The 20,073-nt window shown below is 45.0% G+C and overlaps 1 protein-coding gene across 1 annotated transcript; it reads right to left on the bottom strand.

Annotated features, from left to right (window-relative positions):
• Positions 1-659: 659 nt before the first annotated feature.
• LOC128422499 (tyrosine 3-monooxygenase-like) lies at positions 660-18,765 on the bottom strand. Its single transcript, XM_053406584.1, has 12 exons — positions 18,424-18,765; positions 17,226-17,400; positions 14,811-14,899; positions 14,508-14,575; positions 14,101-14,151; positions 10,572-10,717; positions 8,623-8,758; positions 7,337-7,406; positions 5,920-5,976; positions 5,069-5,164; positions 1,718-1,851; positions 660-1,013 (listed from the first exon to the last, which is right to left on the bottom strand). Exons 1-12 carry the CDS (start codon positions 18,553-18,555, stop codon positions 854-856), a joined length of 1,314 nt encoding a protein of 437 aa, XP_053262559.1. The 5' UTR covers positions 18,556-18,765; the 3' UTR covers positions 660-853.
• Positions 18,766-20,073: the final 1,308 nt, after the last annotated feature.

Genomic DNA, 20,073 nt, shown 5'->3' with positions numbered 1-20,073 from the left:
TAGACAACTTTGAGCTAGATGGACCAATAGTTTGACTTGGTATCTCTCTGTTGTTGTTTACATTTCTATCCCACTTTTCCTCTAAGGAGCCCAAGGTGATGTATGTGGTCCTCCCTTCCCCCATTTTATCATCATAGCAACCTTCTGAGGTAGGTTAGGTGGAGAGGCAGGGACCAGCCCAAGTACTTATGCTTCTGTATTGCTTATATATTTTTTAGGGGTGCATCTAAAATATGAATGAGTCCAAGCTGTGTTTGGAAACAAATGTATTGATACAAGCACACACTCTCTAGGATGGAATTGGCAATCTTAACACTCAGGGGACTCTCCCCACACTTTCACAAGCCATGTTTTATTACAGATTGACTACTAAGAATACGCAGGTGGCATGGTGGGTTTAACCACAGAGCCTAGGACTTGCCGATCAGAAGGTCAGCAGTTCGAATCCCCTCAACGGGGTGAGCTCCCGTTGCTCGATCCCTGTTCCTGCCAACCTAGCAGTTCAAAAGCACATCAAAGTGCAAGTAGATAAATAGGTACCACTCCAGTGGGAAGGTAAACGGCATTTCTGTGCACTGTTCTGGTTCTCCAGAAGCGGCTTAGTCATGCTGACCACATGACCCGGAAGCTGTACGCCGGCTCCCTCTGTCAATAAAGCGAGATGAGCGCCGGAACCCCAGAGTCAGTCACGACTGGACCTAAATGGTCAGGGGTCCCTTTACCTTTACCTTACTAAGAATACTAACTAATACATTTTCTCTTTGACCGAGGAACCATCAACGACTACAAATGCACTGTAAATCACATTTCTCTAAATAGTATCTTATAACTGTGATAGCTTAGGCCAAATGTTTTACGAAAGCTTTTCAAAGGCATGGCAGAGAGTTTTCAGTTCTTCTTTCAAGTGGGTAACAATTTCCTTCACTTTCTGCGGTGAGTCAAGAACCTCAACATTGCAGGTAAAAGGATTATAATGAAGAGTAAAAGGTTTCTTGATCTTAACGGTGTATTTTCTGTAGAGGAAAAGAAATTGATCAAAAAATGAGTTTTTACAAGTGCATGCAATTTATAGGGTCTGGAGAAAGTGTGTTCTTTTCCAGTTTTATGATTGGCACCACTGGAAAATTAAATAGAGCAGGGTCTCATAAATAAACTGTGGCCTTAATGTTTACCAAGTAAAAGTTTTGTATGGAGATGATCCTTCCAACTGTTGGTGCATCCCCTGTGCCTGGAGAGATCCCCGTATAACACAGCTCAAGACCTCACGATCTTAAGGACCGCCGCTTGTCATCTCAGCTCCTTTTCTATGCCCTTCCCTCCATAAGAAGTCCAAAGGGTGACAACACAAGAACAGGCCCTTTCTGTGGTGGCTTCTCATTTGTCGAATGCTCTCCCCAGAGAAGCTCGCCTGGCTTATTTAGTGGGTTCCTCCCAGAGGAAAAAGAATTGACTTCTTTGGCATGCAGAAAACTAGGAAATAAGACCCCCAAGAGATGGCATAATTGTCAGTGCTGTGAAATAAGAGGTGATGCTTTGTCCCTATGTACCCTCACGCCACAACACACACATGCCAAGTTAAGAATTCTGAAAGGACAACAACACCTTCTGAGGTCTGTGCATGACTCCATGTTCCCATCAAAGGTGTTCTGAAGGCCAAATCATCCTCACTTGGCGATGGGCGATATCTGCTTTGAGTGAGTGCCATTGCCATACTTACTGGAGCTGAGACTTCATGTCTTCAAAGTGTTCTGCTACAAAGTAGACGGGCTGGAAGGACTGGTCCTGGTAAGACTGGACGGCCATCGCGTCTGTGTCAAAGGGTTTGTACTGTGGCTTCTTTGACAAAGCATACTATTAGTAAAGAAAAGCAACAGTGTTCATGTTGGGAAATGTCAAAGATGTAGGCTTAGAATGCAAGGAGGGGGTAGCAACCATAGCAAAAAATTAAATGGGTGTGGGAAGGAAGAAAGGAATCTATGGGGCTTCAAAGGGGTGTGTGTGACAATGTTTAACTTTAGTAAAGAGGGAAGAGTTGTCCCTTCCCATCAAATATCAGTGTTTCCCTCACCTTCAATCACATGACCTGTTCACCTGGATTATTTAACCTTTGGAGACAATTTCATATCTACACTTCAAGTTTGTATATTTCTAATGATGAATGAACTCCTCATTGTGTGGCTTGGGAGTGGGATGAGCAAAATGTTTTCTCCCTAAAGTGGAAATAATTGCTGCTTTTCCTTTTCTTTACAAAAAAAGCTCAGTTCTGAAATTGGATTAGTCGTGCTGTGACTGAATTAGATGTGCTACCAATGTTGTCACCATGGGTGCAAAGGGATGTGACCAAATCCCTTCCCCAAGCCCCCCTATTCCTGTCAAGAACTGCTTAACTCTGCTTCTCGTTCCCTTCCTCTTAACTAAGCTGATGGCAGTAGGACACTAGCAGCAGGTCTTGGGAGCTCTGGGGAACTGCATTTCCCAGGGTTCCCAGTGCCTGGGATACTGTGGCTGCCATGTCCTTAGAAGCCAAGGAAGCCTCACGCAGAAGCCTCCAGAGAGTCCTTCCATTGCTACTGCCCTGCCACTACCATGTGGGCTTGGAGGAAAGAAAGGAAAGGGGGTTAGTGATAGGTTGGGAGAAGGGCTGCCTGGCAGTAGTGATAAGGGCAAATCCCAACATGAAGAAGAGGAAGAGGAAGAGGAGGAGGAGGAGGAGGAGGAGGAGGAGGAGGAGGAGTAGGAGTTTGGATTTGATATCCCGCTTTATCACTACCCTAAGGAGTCTCAAAGTGGCTAACAATCTCCTTTCCCTTCCTCCCCCACAACAAACACTCTGTGAGGTGAGTGGGGCTGAGAGACTTCAGAGAAGTGTGACTAGCCCAAGGTCACCCAGCAGCTGCATGTGGAGGAGTGGGGAAGCGAACCCGGTTCACCAGATTACGAGTCCACGGCTCTTAAATACTACACCACACTGGCTCTTGCATGATTTTGCATTTGGGTAAAACTCTGTTCTTTGTATTCTAAATCACCCAAGCTCTTTATTTGCCTTTACCTCTGCTTGCCATTGCTTCCAAAGATGGTGTAAGAACTAGAGGAGAAAAAACTGCTTTGACCCAAAGGACACAATTTTTTTTTAAAGGGGACCCAAGACTCTAGTTGCTTGATTAGCAGTGCACTGTATGTGGGAGATTCCTGTGAGAGTCCTCATTCAATCTAAACCAGATGCATCAGTAAAAACACGCAGATATATTGTGTTTCAGGCCTTGGGAAAGCCAGCTGAAAGGTTTCAGAACCTCAGGCGTGAGTTTTCAAGCAGAGCCCTTCCTTCTTTGCTGTGGGAAGTTCTGCTTTAAAATGATCAGATGACCCGAGGTGACCTGTAGGGAGCTAAGGGAGCCCTGTTTTTCTGCAAACGAAGCATGCCAAGGGGTGAGCGCTGCCAATTGTGAAGTATGGGCCATTACATTTTACTGTACGTAGGCTAGACTCCAGCCGGGGTGTTAACATGAAATTCATTTGATTTAATGCAGAACAGCTGACAATACAGTAAAATTACAGTGCAAAACTCAGGGGTCTCGGGTGCATTCTATAGCTCAGAAAACGTAAGGTTGGCCAGCAGGCAAACTCTTTCATGCTAGTTGGGGATTTGAATATTGTCGCATAGATCTCACCTCCTATTTTGAAAGGCAAAGCTAGGTTTCTAGGCCAAGTGATGGTTGAAAAATAGGGTTGAAGTTTGCCTTAAGGATTCAGCTACAAAACCAAAACAAGAGCTGTCAATTAAAAGCACATGGTATCCACTGCTTAAAACAAATACATATTTTGAAAGCCATCTTTTGATAGCTTTGCAGAGAGACATAATTACATAGTGAGTAGATTGCTGGACCAGAAAGGTGCTCTGACTTCCACAGGGTGAGTCCAAATTTGAAGAGGGTATTAGCAGGGCACACATATACCATCATGTGATAGACAAAAATCCCATGACTGCAGTCATGGAGCAGGAATTCTAACAGTTACTGTCCCCCTCCTCATATTTCAGCAGGTGACTGTTCTTTACACTGCACAGGGAGTTGGGTGGGTTGGCTTACCAAGTGAGTGCCAGACTCTGCCATTATAATTGCCCACAATGCCCCAGAGCAACACAACATCATTCTGGGGCGTTTTTGGGCAATTGCAGTGGCAGCTGCCTGGCATTTTTATGAGATGATGTTGGACCCTGGAAGCCACAGTCCAGGTTCAGGGCAAGCAAAACAAGCAGCAAATAAAAGTGTGGAAATAGAGGTTGTAAAGCCTTTTAAAATATGCCTTTTCCACTGAATCCCAAAATGTCCCAGTGTTGCCCTTGCAGTACTCAGCAGGATGATGGAGACAAAACTAGAATTAGTTGGCTCTGCCTTCCATTGGTTCTGACTCTGCTTATCATTGACTCTGACTCCACCTCCTGTTGGCTTGCCTTTCTGCTCTATCAGTTCCAATGGTCACTGGTCACCACTGTGCGTTTCCATCTACAGTGTTGGGCCCTGGTGCAGGAAAGCAGCACTGCAATCAGCAATGATTGGGGCACCCTAATCAGTATTGGCATTCCACTGGCTTTTGAAGACACACCTGCTTGGATCAGCATTCCCCTGGAACATCACCTTCTGATCTTATTGTTTTAATTGTTTTTAACTATTTTAGGGTTATAGTTTTTAGAATTAGGGATGTTTTGATGCAGTGGTGGAACTGTTTTATTGTGCTTTTTAAAGAATGTATAGGTTTTATAATTGATTTTACAGTTGCAAACTGTTTAGAAGCCATTTTGGCTGGTAAACAATATATAAATTTAATAGAAACAACAGTTGGGGGGGGGGACAGACACGCCACAGCAATGTTTTCAATATCCTGACCTCATCATTTTATTACACTCTGCTGGTGACTTGGTAGCTTCACCATTAATTAGAAACATGAGGGACAGATTCATTTTAAAATGAAGCACATGAACATTAGGCGTAATGCTGCCCTCTAGTGATCTCAGCTTGTAAGTTTATCTAATGTTAAAATAATACTTGGAGAGAGGGGTGAACAAACTTACCATCAGCTCCCCGTAGGAGGACAGGAGACCTGCTCCATAGGCTTTAATAGTTCCATTTTGTTTGCAGAGTCCAAACTCAACCGTAAACCAATAGAGCTGGTAAATACAAAGAGTAATGGGGTGGACTATGAAAACTCCTCTGAGAAGTCCCAGCCCCACCAGGTTATCCTGTGACTGTGTCCCTGGAAATACACTGCCTTACGTTGCAAATTTATTTATCTGCGTTAACATTGCTCCTCAAAGGCAGCTGCCTGCTGGCGACCATTTTGATTTCCCCACAGTGTCAAACAAATGTCAAACAAAATGGTGGCTGTTGAGGCCAACAAAACTTAGTCCTTTGGGGTGGGGAAGTTGAGGGTAAGCATCTGCTAGACCCACCTTGGGTTCTGTTTCTCATGCTAGAAGACAGGTAGCCAATGCTGTGCCCGCCATATCTTGTTGGACTACAGTTCCCATCATCCCTGACCATTGGCCGTGCTGGCTAGGGCTGATGGGAGTTGGAATCCAAGAAAATGCAGAGGGCAATACGTTGGCTACCCCTGTGCTGGAACGTGACTATATCACATTGCAAGAATTACACAAACTTTGCGTACACAAATCAGAATGCCATCTGGGGTTTTTTGGGAATAAGTGTGTGTGTGTGTGTGTGTGTGTAATCTCCATGAAGAGGATCCAATTTGTGTTTTCTACCTCAAGACACCCAAATGTCCTGGCATTAAAAAAACAAAATAAATAAAAATAAAAATAAAAACCAACCACTGAGCATTTTCTAGGGGAGCTTGAAATAGCTTATATTTTGAGCCTTTGGTATTATACCTGCAGTATGAAAATACATAAATATATATACTCACTGTTGACAGTTTTTCTATATCAGCATCAGATGCTCCTAGAGAAGCTAATCCAATATCCTAGATCAAGGATCAATATATTTATTGAAAGGCTGGTTTATGAGAACACAGTCCTTTTCTGTGAATTATTATTACACTGAAGGTACGATCCTTAGCTTAAGGACAAACATCTGTGTAGTTTTGTATGCCTGTAATTTCCCCCAGTTTAAACTAGTATATCATGTAGGTTAATAATAATAACAATAAATTCAGAGCTAATGCTGCATATTTGGATTATAGTTTTGCCAAGTGTGCAGGATACATAAATTCCTAGTATGAAATAGTCTTTCCTGGTCCACACCCATGTGATTTGAGACACATCTGGCAACATCAGCACAGAACTAGGAACCAAATCGTTTGCACTTAAAAAGTGATGTAATCCAACCATGCTCAGCGGAACACAGAATAGAAAAAACTTGACCCATATCCACCTTAATGAAACCTAGCAAAACTATGTCATGTTGAGTAGCGTCATTGCCATTTGTCCATTCTCAAGGAGGAAGTAATGCTCTTGTTAGTGCAACTCTGGCACTACTTAAAGCAAAGGTTTTTGGAGGTTTTTTAGGTAAAATAAAGGCCATCTATAACCCTCTGCCACATATCTATCAGATAAATCCCCAACCTAATTTTTTTTCTTTAAATTGCCATGCCTCTGAAGAGCACAGACAATTCCAGGATGCCTTTTCTGGCTCATCCGACCCCTGAAACCTTTGAAAATGGGTGGATCCAAAAAATTTAGCCCCCTACTATCTGGCATAAATAATTGGGAGTTGAACTGAACCCTCAGGGTTGAACTGAGCTTTTCGGCCAGACCAAAGAACTGTGCAGCCTCCTCACACTTGAAGTTTAGAGCTCTCCAGACCCTGGTCCCATAAAAATAGGTCTAATATCTACATTGTTCCCTTCTTTTCGAGTCTTGGAGGCCACTGCATGCCATCCCTCCTATATAATACATCCCACCTGAGTGAAGCCTGTAACGCATTCTGCTTTGGGTGGGTGGAATTAGGTAGCAAGTCCAGTGGTTTCCTATCAGGCATAAATGATTCTACAGAACAGGGGTCGTTCCTGACCATTGGCCGTGTTGGCAAGCACTGAAAGGATCTGGGTTGCACCTACATTTGGAGTACCCCAAGTTCCCCGCCCTCTAGATTGAGGACAATCCTATATAGGAGACTCCTGTATATCAGACTATTTGTCCACCTGGCCCAGTGTTATCTACTCTGACTTGCTGAGGCTCTGCAAGGTCTCAGACTTTCCTTGTTGTTTGCTTCCTGTTCCTTTTGACTGGAGATACCTGGGACAGGTGACTTCCTGCATATAAAACATGTGCCCTTCCACCATGCCACAACACCTTTCCCTGTCAGAACAACAGAAACGTTACCTGAGAGAACTGGGCAAATTCTTTGTCAGCTAACATGGGAACGTGGCCCAGCAGTTCGTGACAGCAATCACTGTGAAAACGAAAACATGTGCTGGTTTTTTTTTAAGAGTCATAAGATGTGTCCCTTGCGTCTACCTGACAATCCTTGGTGTGGCGTTTGCCCTCCTAGGTGGGTCATAAGGAAAGGGTTAAATGAGTGTGAAGTGATTGGCCAGTGGGAACCCAAGGGGAGGAGTTAGAGTTAGAGTTGGAGTTGTTGGAAAGTCAGTTGGGAGTTGGAGAAGGATGAGGAAGGATAAGTCTGTGGGTTGGTCGAGTTTTGTTGTGAGAGAAAGAGAGAGAAACTGTTAGGAGGAGTCAGATAGACAGTTGGGATAATTAGTTAGAAGTTATTAGGAAGGTATAGGCCGGTATAGAAACTAAGGATAAGAAACTGACAAGAAAAATTAACTGAAACCATAAACTTGTTCATGCTTTTAAAATAAACTTGATTATTTGTTTTAATGTTAACAACTGTCTGGACTCAGTGTGTACCCGAGAGAAACGGGTTGGTGGCAGCCGGAAAGTGATCATAGTGGTGGCACAGGGATCAATAGACTGTCAAACGTCCGGGGACCCTGTGTGATCACCACACTTGGATTGCCACATCTCAATCCAGAGAATGTACCTAAGATGCCTCTTTAAACTCCACACCACAGCAGGCGATAGTGAAAGTGGCTTTAGTGGACTGTTCCTTTCTTAGTCCTCTTGAAGAAAGAAAGAAAGAAAGAAAGAAAGAAAGAAAGAAAGAAAGAAAGAAATTGGGGGAGGGGACTGCATGTGATCAATGCCAAGTGAAGTTTGAACCTCAGACACATTTATGCAACTTCTAATGAAACAGGAATTTGGCATCTCAAATGCTGATGTTGGATCCTGATCTCAAGATCTGAAAGCCAGTGGAACGTAATAAAATACGGATGGTGGGCGGGGTGGGAGGTGGGGAGAGATGGATAATAGAAGTTACTGTGTGGCCAGAGAAGGGTGTTGCGTGTGAACAGATCATAATAGATTGATGCTGACAGTCAAAACTATTCTCAAGCCAAACGGAGTGAGAATCTTGAAGACTTCCTATAACCTTTTCCTGCTCCCAGCAGCTCTCTGAGAAATAGAGTCCTCACAACCCCCAATCCTAGCGGAACAGAAATATTGTGCTATATGGAAGCACTGAACAAGCTTCTACAGAGCCGCTGCTGGCCTCCCTGGCCACTACCTGAGACTGATTACATGATCACCCGACTCCTACTCACGGTTCTGGGGAATGCATTGGAGAAGACGAGTGCCTGATGTATTGGGTTGTCTGAAAGACACGGAATGCCAGGCTAGCAAGGAAATCCCGAGCCGAGAGAAGCCCTGCAGCTGGCCTCAGCTTGAAGCCAGTTCTTTCTGCAAGGAAAATTAAAGGAGGAATAAAATTCGGAATAGGGTTGTGGTGGAAATAGGCATTTGTTTATTTATTGCATCCAAATCACTTAATGCAACCTGCCATGCACTACTCAGTTTTCATGAATGCCATCATGCCAGGAATACATGTATTTACCTTCCTCTGACAAGGCTCTCCACTCTAGATTCGGAATGCTTAGCTCATGTGTTCTTCTCACTAAATGCTTCTGTAACCTTCTCAGGTTAATAATTCTTCGCCAGCAACTTGCAAAATTGTGTAATATAAAATTGTAACTACAACAACACACACACATGACACACAGTCGCGTTCTTAAACATGGATATCTCAAGAGTTGATGGGGTGGGGTAGAGGAAGGGAGAAGGATGTAGTAAGAAGAGTAACTTGTAAAAACTTTTACTTGTGATTTATGGCTCTCCAATAAAAGTTGGGATGCAATAAAGAATAGGGGAGGTGGGCAGGGGGCTCACTTGGACTGAATGCTTAACATCTCCTGGAAACCCAAAGAGAGTTGAAAGGAAATTCATGACCAGTTGCCCTAAAGGAACTTACAGGAACAAATTTCTACTCTTAGCTTCCAAATACAGCTACATAAAATTGTTTTCCCTTTTTGGCTATAGGTTTTCGTTCCTTGGAATAAAATCATGTCTGTATCTGGATAGATGCATTCCAGAAACACAATATTCTCTCTCTCTATTTAATGACTTGGAAATCCATCCTTCAGTTTTGTACCAAGGTAGTACAAAACCAGTTGCCATATTGTGTATCGAGGCCCCGTGACCACCCTGTTCCCCAAGGTATAAATAACTAGACACCATACAGCATATTGGTTTGGGATCAAATAAGGCCACAACTTTATTGGTTACACATGTGAGGTTTGGCCATAGGCATTGTGGTAAGCAACTGCACATGTTATTCCCATTCATCTGCTGGGAGTGTTTCTAAGGGTGAAGCTGAGGGGAGGGAATGCCCTATGACCTACGTCAAATTGGGGCATCCCTCAAGCGGTCCCTGTTGGAGGAGTGGTATGGCCCTAGCTTCCATCTGGGCATTGGGCAGGAGCCACTTTAACAGGATACCCTTACCCGTGGAGGGGCAAATGGAGGCTACAACCTCCCCTCCAGCCAAGACTATGTTTACTCAATGCCTATCCTCCATACAAAGTTGTGACGATTGCTATGAGGTAGGCGAAAACCCAAATGGTGGTGCCAATTAGCCAAGTGGGGGAAATTCCTGCCCAGCCCCTGAAAAATTAGGCAACCGACATTGTCCATAGCAAGCTTGAACCATCCATGAAAAACCCTAATCTGAGGGACAGAGGGTGGGAGAACTGGCACAGCAACAGGAAGACCATAAGGCCATGCTGGCCAGGCATTTAAACTTCCCCTGGGCACAACACCAAGGGCTGCAATTGGTCGGTTGGTCCTGTGTCCAAGGGAACACCCACTAACTCCTGCCACCATTGGCCCATTTGGCTGTAGGAATACGATCCGGCCTGTGATAGGTCAGTTTGCCAGGAAGGCCTGGGGCCCACCCACAAAGCCACCCGCCCGAAAAGGGGGTGAATGGACTTTTAGGGCGGTGCATGGAAACCAGTTGCCATATTTTAGGAGGTGGAAGATGGGATAGGTGAACTCATCCCACCTCAGTTTTGGATTTGGCTCTGAAATGGGCTTGAGCCAATTCTGAACAATTGTTGGGTGTGCCCCATTACAAACCCCCCATTTCCGGATTTCACTTCTGCCACTCATAAGAACACCCTTACCTGGCAGCAGTCCTAGTGCCATACCTCCTTACCTGTTAGAAAAGCAGAGACATCCTGCAGCTGAGGGATATGGTCTGCTTGATACCCACAGTATTTTTCCAGCTGATGAAAGGCCTCCAGATATTGGTGGCAGGCATGAGTGGGATAAAGACTGCTTAGCTTCTGGTAGACTTCTCTCCTGAAAACAACAGCGGTGTTAGCTTACAATGGACCTCTTTGCAAACAGCATATTTTAAATGATACACCACACACATAAGACACACTTTTCTCATAACAGCGACAGGGATGCGGGGCATGTTGACATCATGTGCACATGTTGCGGGGCATGCACACACTGTGGTGACATTGTGTGGCCCTGGGCCCCCTCAGCTCCGGAGGCAAGGCAATGTGCCTGCCCCCTGAATGCAGGAATCTCAACTAAAGCATCCATGACAGATGGCCACCCAACCTCTGCTTAAAAACCTCCAAGGAAGGAGAAGCCACCTCCTTCTGAGGGATTCCATTCTACTGTTGAACAGCTCTTACTGTCAAAAAGTTCTTACTGATGTTTAATTGGAATCTCCTTTCTTGTAATTTGAAGCCATTGGTTTGGGTCTTACCCTCCAGAGCAGGAGATTACTCCATCTTCCATGTGACAGCCCGTAAGATATTTGAAGGTGGCTGTCATATCTCCTTTCACTCTCCTCTTTTCCAAGCTAAACATACCCAGCTCCCTCAATCATTCTTCATACGGCTTGGTTTCCAGTCCCTTGATCATCTTGATTGCCCTCCAGGATCCATGGGGGCACCAAATGGACATGTACTGGACATCTGCTACTGGTATTTCATGGTGTTCACCACAGTGAACACCAATATGTACGTGGAAAATGATTTGCCATGTAAAGCAGACATGAGGAACCTGTTGCACTCCAGATATTGTTGGACTCCAACTCTATCAGCCCCAGCGAGCAGGGCCAGCAGTCAGGGATGATTAAAGTAACTGTCTTTAAAGGGAAGAAACATGTTTAGTTGTTGGAAAGAGAGCATGTAATAATCATGCAATGGCATGGAGCCTTGTGGAAGTGGGTTTTTATTCAGCTCTGGGGCTCTCACACATTTGTAAACATTGTTTTATGAAAATTGAGGTCATTCTTGGAAATGCTGACTAAGCCAATAACCTTTTCCTGTTTGTATTGTATTTCTCTCTCCCTCCCTCCCTCAGCTGCTCAAGTGTTGCTATGAAGGGTGAAATTCAGCATCACACAATGGTTGTCTCTATTTTCAATAAATATCAAGACTAGGGTGCAGTTTACGTTAAAGAATGAGAAACAAAAGACATCAGCTTCCAGTGGTGGCTATTGTTAGTACTGTTTTTAAAAACCCCAAAAAGCTTTATGAGCTTTAGACCACTTCCACAATCAGTCAGGAAAAGTTCAGGAGAGCAAGAAACCAGACTTGTGCTTCCTACACAGCATGGTTGAATTCAGCAAGATATCTGGTCCATTATTCTGTCCTATTTCTTCTTATCAAAAGCAGGGGTGAATAATCTGTTTCAATTCAAGAACTGCATTCGCTTGTGGGCAACCATGCCAGTGGTGCGCAGGGCCAGAGGCAAAAGTGGGGAAAGGCCCTGCAGGATGTAGGTTAACACAACATCATCTAATCCTCCCTGTGAGGATATCAGAATGATTTCTGATTTTGACAAATCATCAATGGTCCCTGGAGGCATCCTGTCATGGCTAGTGGTCATCAATTTCTCTAAACCTCTTTCAAAGCCACCCATGTTGGTGGCCTCATGCAAGTGATCCCAAGAGTAGTGCAGTTAGACACCAGACTAACTGTGGTGCCTTCGTGGTGCTTTGGTGTCCTCCAGATCTTTAGACTACAGCTCTCATCAGCTCCAGCTAGCATGGCAATGGTTAGGGATGATGGGCATCGTAGTCCAAAACATCTGGAGGACATTATATTGACTGCCGTCAGCTCTAGGCTGAGGGCTCATCCTTTTGTGCTGCATCTTTAAGCACAGGTCTGGGATTTCTGAGTCTGGGTGTGACCCGGGTTTTTTTTTCTGCTGCTGCTGCTTTCCCCGGGGAAAACTGTGTTTTACTGAATCGAAGCAAACAGCAATCAGGTTTTCTGTGGATTGTCATTTGCTCTGATTCAGCAATAAAAAATGAGTTTTCCCAGGGAAGGCAGCAGGACAAAACAAAAACAAAAAACAAAAAAACCCTGAAATGGACCTGGAAATTCCAGACCTGTGCAGAAAAGCAAGTGTGAATGACTCGGCCCTGCTGTGTTCAGGCAGTGCTGCTGCTCATTCTATTGTGCCAGGCTTCTGCCCCAAAGACTTGCTCTGATGGCTCCACTGTATGAAAATGGTCCCTTTGAAGTGCGTAGCTAGAACAGAGACCTATTGAATTGTTTGGGGGGGGGGAATCAGCCACTTTGTTGAGCTACTGAGCTGGCCAAAGAGTGTGATGTCCCGGAATCTGAAATAACAATTTGTGGTTTGAGTTGGGATATGGGGTGAGGGTCAGTATACCCATCTCTTCTCCAAACTGGACTCAGGCACAGACTGTAAACTTGTTTTGCATTTTGGCCACCAGACACCTAACTGCGTCAACAGTCTACAGCTGCTTAATGCACTCTGTAAATCCCACTGGTTGGTTTTACACTAGATGTGTACATTGCTCAACCAACGTCTTATTTATTTGTCACCTAATAATATGAAATGTCTCTAGATGACTTACAAGGGTGCCAATTTGAATAAAATATTGTGGGGGCCCAGGTAAGCCCCGACCTGCATAATCAATCAGATGACACAGTGCACACACACCATTTAAATGGGAATGGCCATCAACTTTGTGGAGGCCTGGCCCCCTCTAATATTTTATTGTGGGGGCTGAAGCCCCTACAGCCCCTAGGAGTTGGCTCCTTTGATGACTTACTACAATACCACCCTCCACCAAGAAATGGCAATAAGCAGGATCATCATGCACTGGTACTTCGGGTTACAGACACTTCAGGTTACAGAGGCTTCAGGTTACAGACTTCGCTAACCCAGAAATAGTACCTCAGGTTAAGAACTTTGCTTCAGGATGAGAACAGAAATCGCGCGGCAGCGGTGCGGCAGCAGTGGGAGGCCCCATTAGCTGAAGTGGCACCTCAGGTTAAGAACAGTTTCAGGTTAATAACGGACCTCCAGAACGAATTAAGTTCTTAACCCAAGGTACTACTATATTCCCTCAAAACCTTGGAATAAGAGGCATGTCCTAACCTGGGACCCAAAGGATGTTCCTGTCAGTATCGAGCAGGCAGCCTCACTGGGATAGGCATTCTATAAAAAGGGGTCACCACTCAAAAGGCCCTCTCCCTTGTATGAATCTCTCTTTGATGGGACGCCTTGAGGGGGGCCTCCACTTCCGATGTTGGAATCAGATGTGCTGTGTTGCATATGGTTCAAGGTGCCACTATTATTTTCCATGCCGGAGAATGGAAAGGTGGGAAGGAGCCATTTTACATTCTCACCTTCCCCCACATGTTCTACGGTTTTTGTGGGCCATTGTGACGCCAGGCACTTACCATGTAGCTGTTTCCTGGGCTGTGTACTCAACTCTTGGCAATGGGTCACCCCTGTAAAAGAACACATGTGATTAGAAGTCCCTTACGTGCTACAGATATAGGAGATACCAAGGATCTTCTAGACAGAGCTACCAACTTGAATAAAATATTGGTGGGCCTAGGTAAGCCACGCCCCACATAATTTTAATATATGTTGTTATTATTAATAATAATATAAGCCAAAATATTCCTTAAAATAACTACAGATGTTCACTATCTTTTAGAAGTTCTCCCTTTTCTTCCTGTTTTCCAACAGAGGAGGCCATAGAAATCTGCAGAAAACTATACGACAACTGCATGAATGTGTGAGTGGTGAAGAAAAATGAGAGAATGCTTATTGCTTTTGTTTTGTTTTATTGTGCACTTACTGTCTGAAATTGAAGGCCAGGTCTGCAATAAAAGCCCTTCGCTTCCTGTATTCAGCATCGGTGTATCCCTAAAATTGGATTGAGAGACAACACTTCACTGCAGTAAGTAGAATAGCCAAAAAATATAATGTAATAAGATCCAAATTCTTAGCATATGACTGTAGTTCTGATAATGGTTGAGATAATAAAGAAAGGCTTCATGGAAGAGGGCAAATGATGTTAGCAACTGTCCAGTTAGATCTGCAAATCACAGAGTTTATTAACTGGGCAGCACTCAGTTACCACCAGGTCTAAATAACTCACCGGATGGTCATGATCCAGATCGGGGTCAAATTTGGTGATCAGATGATGGCAGTTGTCAAGGTCTCGTATTTTCTTTGGGAACCACGGTGCTGCAGCCGAGGGTATAAACCACAGATTGTGAGTGCATGCAGGGCCATCTTAAGCATATCAGGCGCTGTGGTGCAAAAAATCCCTCCAGCGCCCCCCCTTTCCCAGAGTAGTTGAACTTTTTTAAGGGGGGGACCCCAAAGTTTTTGACCTTTTTTAGGAAAGGTTCCCTAGAGTTGTTGACCCCTTTTTTTTGGAGCTGACACCACATTTACACATTATCTCTAACAAGCCCTTAGAACAAAATAAAATGAAAAGGCAGAAGAAAATCTAATGAAGTCCACAATTCCAAAGCAAGACTCATTCAAGACTCAGCAGTTCTTCTAATTCATCCTCATGATTCAAATCACCACATATCAAAAAGTTAAAGCAATCACCAGTTTGTTGTTCTTTAAATAAATTAATAAAGACACAGACAATGAAGTTCCCAGCCAATTTGTGTTTAAGTACAAAGCGGACGTTTTCAAATATTGTGGGGGGTGGGGTGGGGGGTGTGTAAAGCAGTGACATCCTGAACCTAGAAAGGACCCAAAACTTGGGTCACAAAGGCTGCGGCCCTAACTGCACTTACCTGAGAGTAAGCCCTGCTGAATCTAATAGGACCTTACTTCTGAGTAGACAGTAGGACTGCAGCAAGAAACACAGTTGGGAATTAGGGCTTTCTGTTTTAAGTATCAGCCAGAGGAAAATGTAATATTGGAGATCAGGGAGAAAGGAATATGAATAGATTGGGGGGAGGGAACTGACGAGAGACCAAAAACCAGAGGTAGCAAGACCAGTGGCGTAGCGTGGGGGGTGCAGGGGGGGCCGGCTGCACCGGGCACAACATCTGGGGGTTAGGGTTAGGGGGCGCAAATCCACGGGTTAGGGGGCGCAAATTACTTGCCTTGCCCCGGGTGCTGACAACCCACGCCATGCCACTGAGCAAGACAAGGCAGACTTTCTGGGGAGCATGTCTCACACACAGTTGCTTGGGGCGAGGACTGCAGAGGGACCATAGTTGGGTTGTGCGTGTGTGTTTTTCAGAAAAACGTAGAATTGGAAGGGACCCTGCGGGTCATCTAGCCCAACCCCCTGCAATGCTTTTTAGCTTGCATTGATCTTTTTTTTTTTTTTTTTAGTTGGATAGGCAATTAACAGGCTTGTTTCACAAATAAGGGAGAAGGAGGGTTGCTGGCTTGGTTTGGTTTGCCTTTGTTCTAGTTTTTAGCATGTGCTTAGTACCGTAGTTTCAGGCTGTGAGCAGCCCTGATATCTATGGGTGGAGGGCAGTAGTAGTAGTAGTAGTAGTAGTAGTAGTAGTAGTAGTAGTAATGGTGGTGATATTTTTCGCAGGGCTTGAAAAGCGAAGGGAGGAGGCTTCCCTTCCCCAGAATAGAGTTGCCCATAACATTAAACACAGAGCATGATTCCAGGGAGAGAGAGAAACCAGGGCAGCAGCTGCTGCTACTCATGACTCGGGCTAGATGTAGCTAAACAGGACGGGCAAGGGGACCCTGCAAACAGGGCAGCAAACCCAGTGTGGAGGCTCCTCAGCCGGAGGAAGAAAGGGGGCAAGTCAGGGGGCACCTCTCTTCTTCTTCTTCTTCTTCTTCTTCTTCTTCTTCTTCTTCTTCTTCTTCTTCTTCTTCTTCTTCCTCCTCCTCCTCCTCCTCCTCCTCCTCCTCCTCCTCCTCCTCCTCCTCCCTTCCTTCCTTCCTCCTCCTCCTTGCGCTCTGCTTCCCCCCACTATCACCCGCCTCCCTCTTCCCACAGGGTGAGCGACAGAGAGAGAGAGCGCTACACGCCAGCCACCCATATAGTTGGCCGGGCGCAGCTTCCATCCTAAGCCTCTGCAGGGATCGCTCTCCTCCTGCAGAGGCTTGGGAGGCAAGCTGCACTCCCGCCAGCCATATGGCTGGGAGTTGCAGCTGGCAGGTGCAGGGAAAGGGGAGGCCGCCAGCAAGGCCGCACAGCTCACTGGGGTGCCCCTGAGAGGCCAGCGCCCTGCCGCAAGGCGCCAGTAAGCCCAATAGGAAAGACACCTCTGAGTACATGATACCTACATCATGTGGGGGTTGAACAAGAGCTGGAGTCGGTCCAGCTCATATAATTTAGATGGAACACCCCAGATACACCTGTGGAACACCCCAGATTTGCTGGCCAGGGATGATCACTCCTGGAGCGGTGAAGGATTCCCATAACCAAGACTTCAGCAATCATAAAACAGGCTTAGTTATTTTTGGTGTTACAGCTTAATAAACCCTTATGAATATTGCACAACTGATTAAAAAAAATGTTTATGTGTCTATATGGAAAAGTGAGGCAGAAGCCCAACAGATTGCTTACCTCTTTCTTCTTGGTTGGCTTTCACATCCTCCGCCACTCTTTTTAAGGAATTAGTGAGGCTGCTGACCTCGCAGTTAGGAACTTCACATCTCACGAAAAATTCAAGGTCATCTGCAGTGTTTCTAGATACTTTAGCTGGTCTGCTTTCAAGGTGATAGATTTTAGTATCGAACACCTGTAAAAGGCAGTCCTACATAAGCATGTGTTGTGTGTGTGTGTGTGTGTGTGTCCAATTGCAATGCACAGGGTTGTTCACAAAAGTAACAAGCAAATCAACAAAAGTAGCAAGCAAATAAAAGTAATAAAATACGAATTCGACTTCCCCTCCTTCCCAGAGCAATCTGGAACCAAACCTTTTGTTTAACCGGAAACTGTGCTACACAAACTTACACATCCCTACTTGGGAAGTTAAGTCGCATTATATTTGAGTAAGATTGGTGCCCATTTAAGTGCACATGGAATTGCAGTTGTGACAAAATCACCATTAAGAGTATGGCCACTAGCCCTAATGGTCATGTTCCGCATCCACTGTCAGAGGCAGGAAGCCTCAGAGTACCAGTTGCAGGGAACCACCAGTGGGGCGAGGGCTGTAGCTCTCGGCTCCTGTTAGTGGGCTTCCCAGAGGTACCTGGCTGGCCACTGTGTGGGTGCTGGAAAAGAGGGGTCCTCCTTGGACTGGTCCAACAGGAATCTTCTTATGTTATTGAGGCTCATATGCAAATATTTCTCTACCACAATCATTGGCAGGGCATGTTGTTAATTATCTCCACATCATCTCTTCATCACCCTGCTCCAAATTAACATTTGATGCACAGTTTTGGGCAAACGTGCTGGGAGTTTACTCATAAAAAAATGAATTAAGTTGGTGATGATCACTGAAAACTAATACGCTGCCCCCTACAGACATTTATTTATTATCTTTCCATTGCTAGGATCTTAAAAACATTTTCATTGCTTTCTATTGCAAAAAAGGAAATCAATATCAAAATAAGCCTCACGAACCTGTATATAAAGCCCTTTTTTAAAAGAAAGAAAGAAATCAGAGTCTTGTAGGATGAAAAGAGGCAAGGGTGCAAATCCTCACTCAGCTATGAAGGCCACCTCCTGACTTTGAGCCAATCTCACCTTAACAGGGCAGGCTAAAAATGGGGACGAATAAAACTCTCAAGCTCCTTATCAATGTGATAAAGAGATGTACCTCGAACACTTTGGCCGCCCTAGAAATGCCCGCTTTTCTCCCGTTGCGGAGGGCGAAGGTGAGGGTCAGTGTGGCTTTTCCCGCTGCCTCTCTTTCCCGCGCAGAAGGTTCTTTCTTGGTCGACGGCTCCATCCTGGAGGGCAGCTCCTCGTCTAGGTTCGTGCGGGTCTGCCGGGGAAGATGTCCTGCGTCAGCTATTCAGTCGAGGCAAAGCAGTCTTGGCTCTTTCTGGAAGGAGGCGGAGAGCCCACCTCGCCTTCCAGGAATGGCAGCAGCAGCAGCGCCTTTAGGCACCTGCCTCAGCTCGGCAAGCAATCGAGGAGCTGTTCGTGGGGAGAGGGAAATCTGTCCACGACGGCTGGGGACTTGTCCTCCAGCACTTGGGACGTGGGCTCGTGTAACCCAGAAGGGCGAGAGACGGCGGAGTCTCTGCTTACGTGTGGCCAGTCCCACCAGGAGAATTGTAGGGGGGACCAACTTGGGAAGGTACTCCAAGCAGCGCCTTAGTAATAATTATCATTCAAAGCAGGGCGAGTTCTCCCCTCGAATGGATATTTTGACCTTACCGATTGGTGAGCTTTATGCTCGCTTTAATGTTGACGGGTGTTAAATTGCTAAAATGTCTGTTAAATTGTGCATTGTTGGGGTTTCTTTTTAGTTATTGGTTCTAGCCAGATGGGCAGGGTATAAATAAATTATTATGATTATGATCATCATCACCACCACCATAGATTTGTATTAGGTCTCCTTGTTGTACAACTGTTTAGGGTTTTTTTGGTTTTAAAAAACGCCCTGAGCACAGATATATTTCCTGGAAAATGGGGGATATAAATAAATGGATTATTGACTGGTATGTATGTGTTATTAAAAGTGCTTATAACCCGCCCTCCATCTGTACAGATATATTCAGAACATAAGATAAGGACGATCAGTCGAATTATAAAATACGACAAAGAGCCACAAGTATGGTGGCTTGGTTATAGACTCCGGCTACGATTTGGGTTCAAATCACGACTCAGCTAGGAAGCTCATTGGGTGGCCAGTGGCCAGATTGTGTCTCTCCTCCTAGTATACTTCATAGGGCTCTTTTGAGGATAAAATGGGGAAGAAGGAGAACCACGCGCGTCTCTTGGCTATAGATGTAACGATATAGATTTAGGTAGTGTTTTATTGCAGTGTGTTCCGCTGATTTTATGTCATGCTTTATGTTCAAGGGACTGATAAACTGAATAGAAATTAATTAATTGGTCGATTCGTGTATAAAGCCCGTCAAACTAAACAGGCATCTGAAAACAACGGAGTCCGTTAAATTATGATAAACTTCTGAACTTCCAAATACCTGGGCTGTCTGGCGTCGGTCCACACACGCACCCTACACTCGGTATGGATCTGCAATTGTGTGTTGCCTTGTGAGGAAGAAAGTCCGGCTTGGATGGCAGCTGCGCATTTGCGAAATGTTTTGTACTGCATTGGTCGCTCACCTGACGTGGGAGAGAAGGTAAGCCGCCTTGAGTCCCTATAAGGGGAAAAGGCGGTGTATAAATAAATATAATCAGTTGGCATCCGTCTCGGGAGATAACGGAGGGGAAGAAGAAGAAGAAGAAGAAGAAGAAGAAGAAGAAGAAGAAGAAGAAGAAGAAGAAGAAGAAG

Source organism: Podarcis raffonei, chromosome 10 (genome assembly GCF_027172205.1).
Source record: "Podarcis raffonei isolate rPodRaf1 chromosome 10, rPodRaf1.pri, whole genome shotgun sequence".
Classification (NCBI taxonomy): domain Eukaryota; kingdom Metazoa; phylum Chordata; class Lepidosauria; order Squamata; family Lacertidae; genus Podarcis; species Podarcis raffonei.
This window is presented reverse-complemented; position numbering and strand designations above follow the sequence as displayed.

Coding starts and splice junctions, on each gene's coding strand:
- LOC128422499 (XM_053406584.1), bottom strand. CDS start 18,555: ATGGAGCCGTCGACCAAGAAAGAACCTTCTGCGCGGGAAAGAGAGGCA. Junction 17,401..18,423: donor GGGCGGCCAAAGTGTTCGAG/GTACATCTCTTT, acceptor TGCCTTTTACAG/GTGTTCGATACTAAAATCTA. Junction 7,407..8,622: donor CCAATGCATTCCCCAGAACC/GTGAGTAGGAGT, acceptor TCGTTTTCACAG/TGATTGCTGTCACGAACTGC.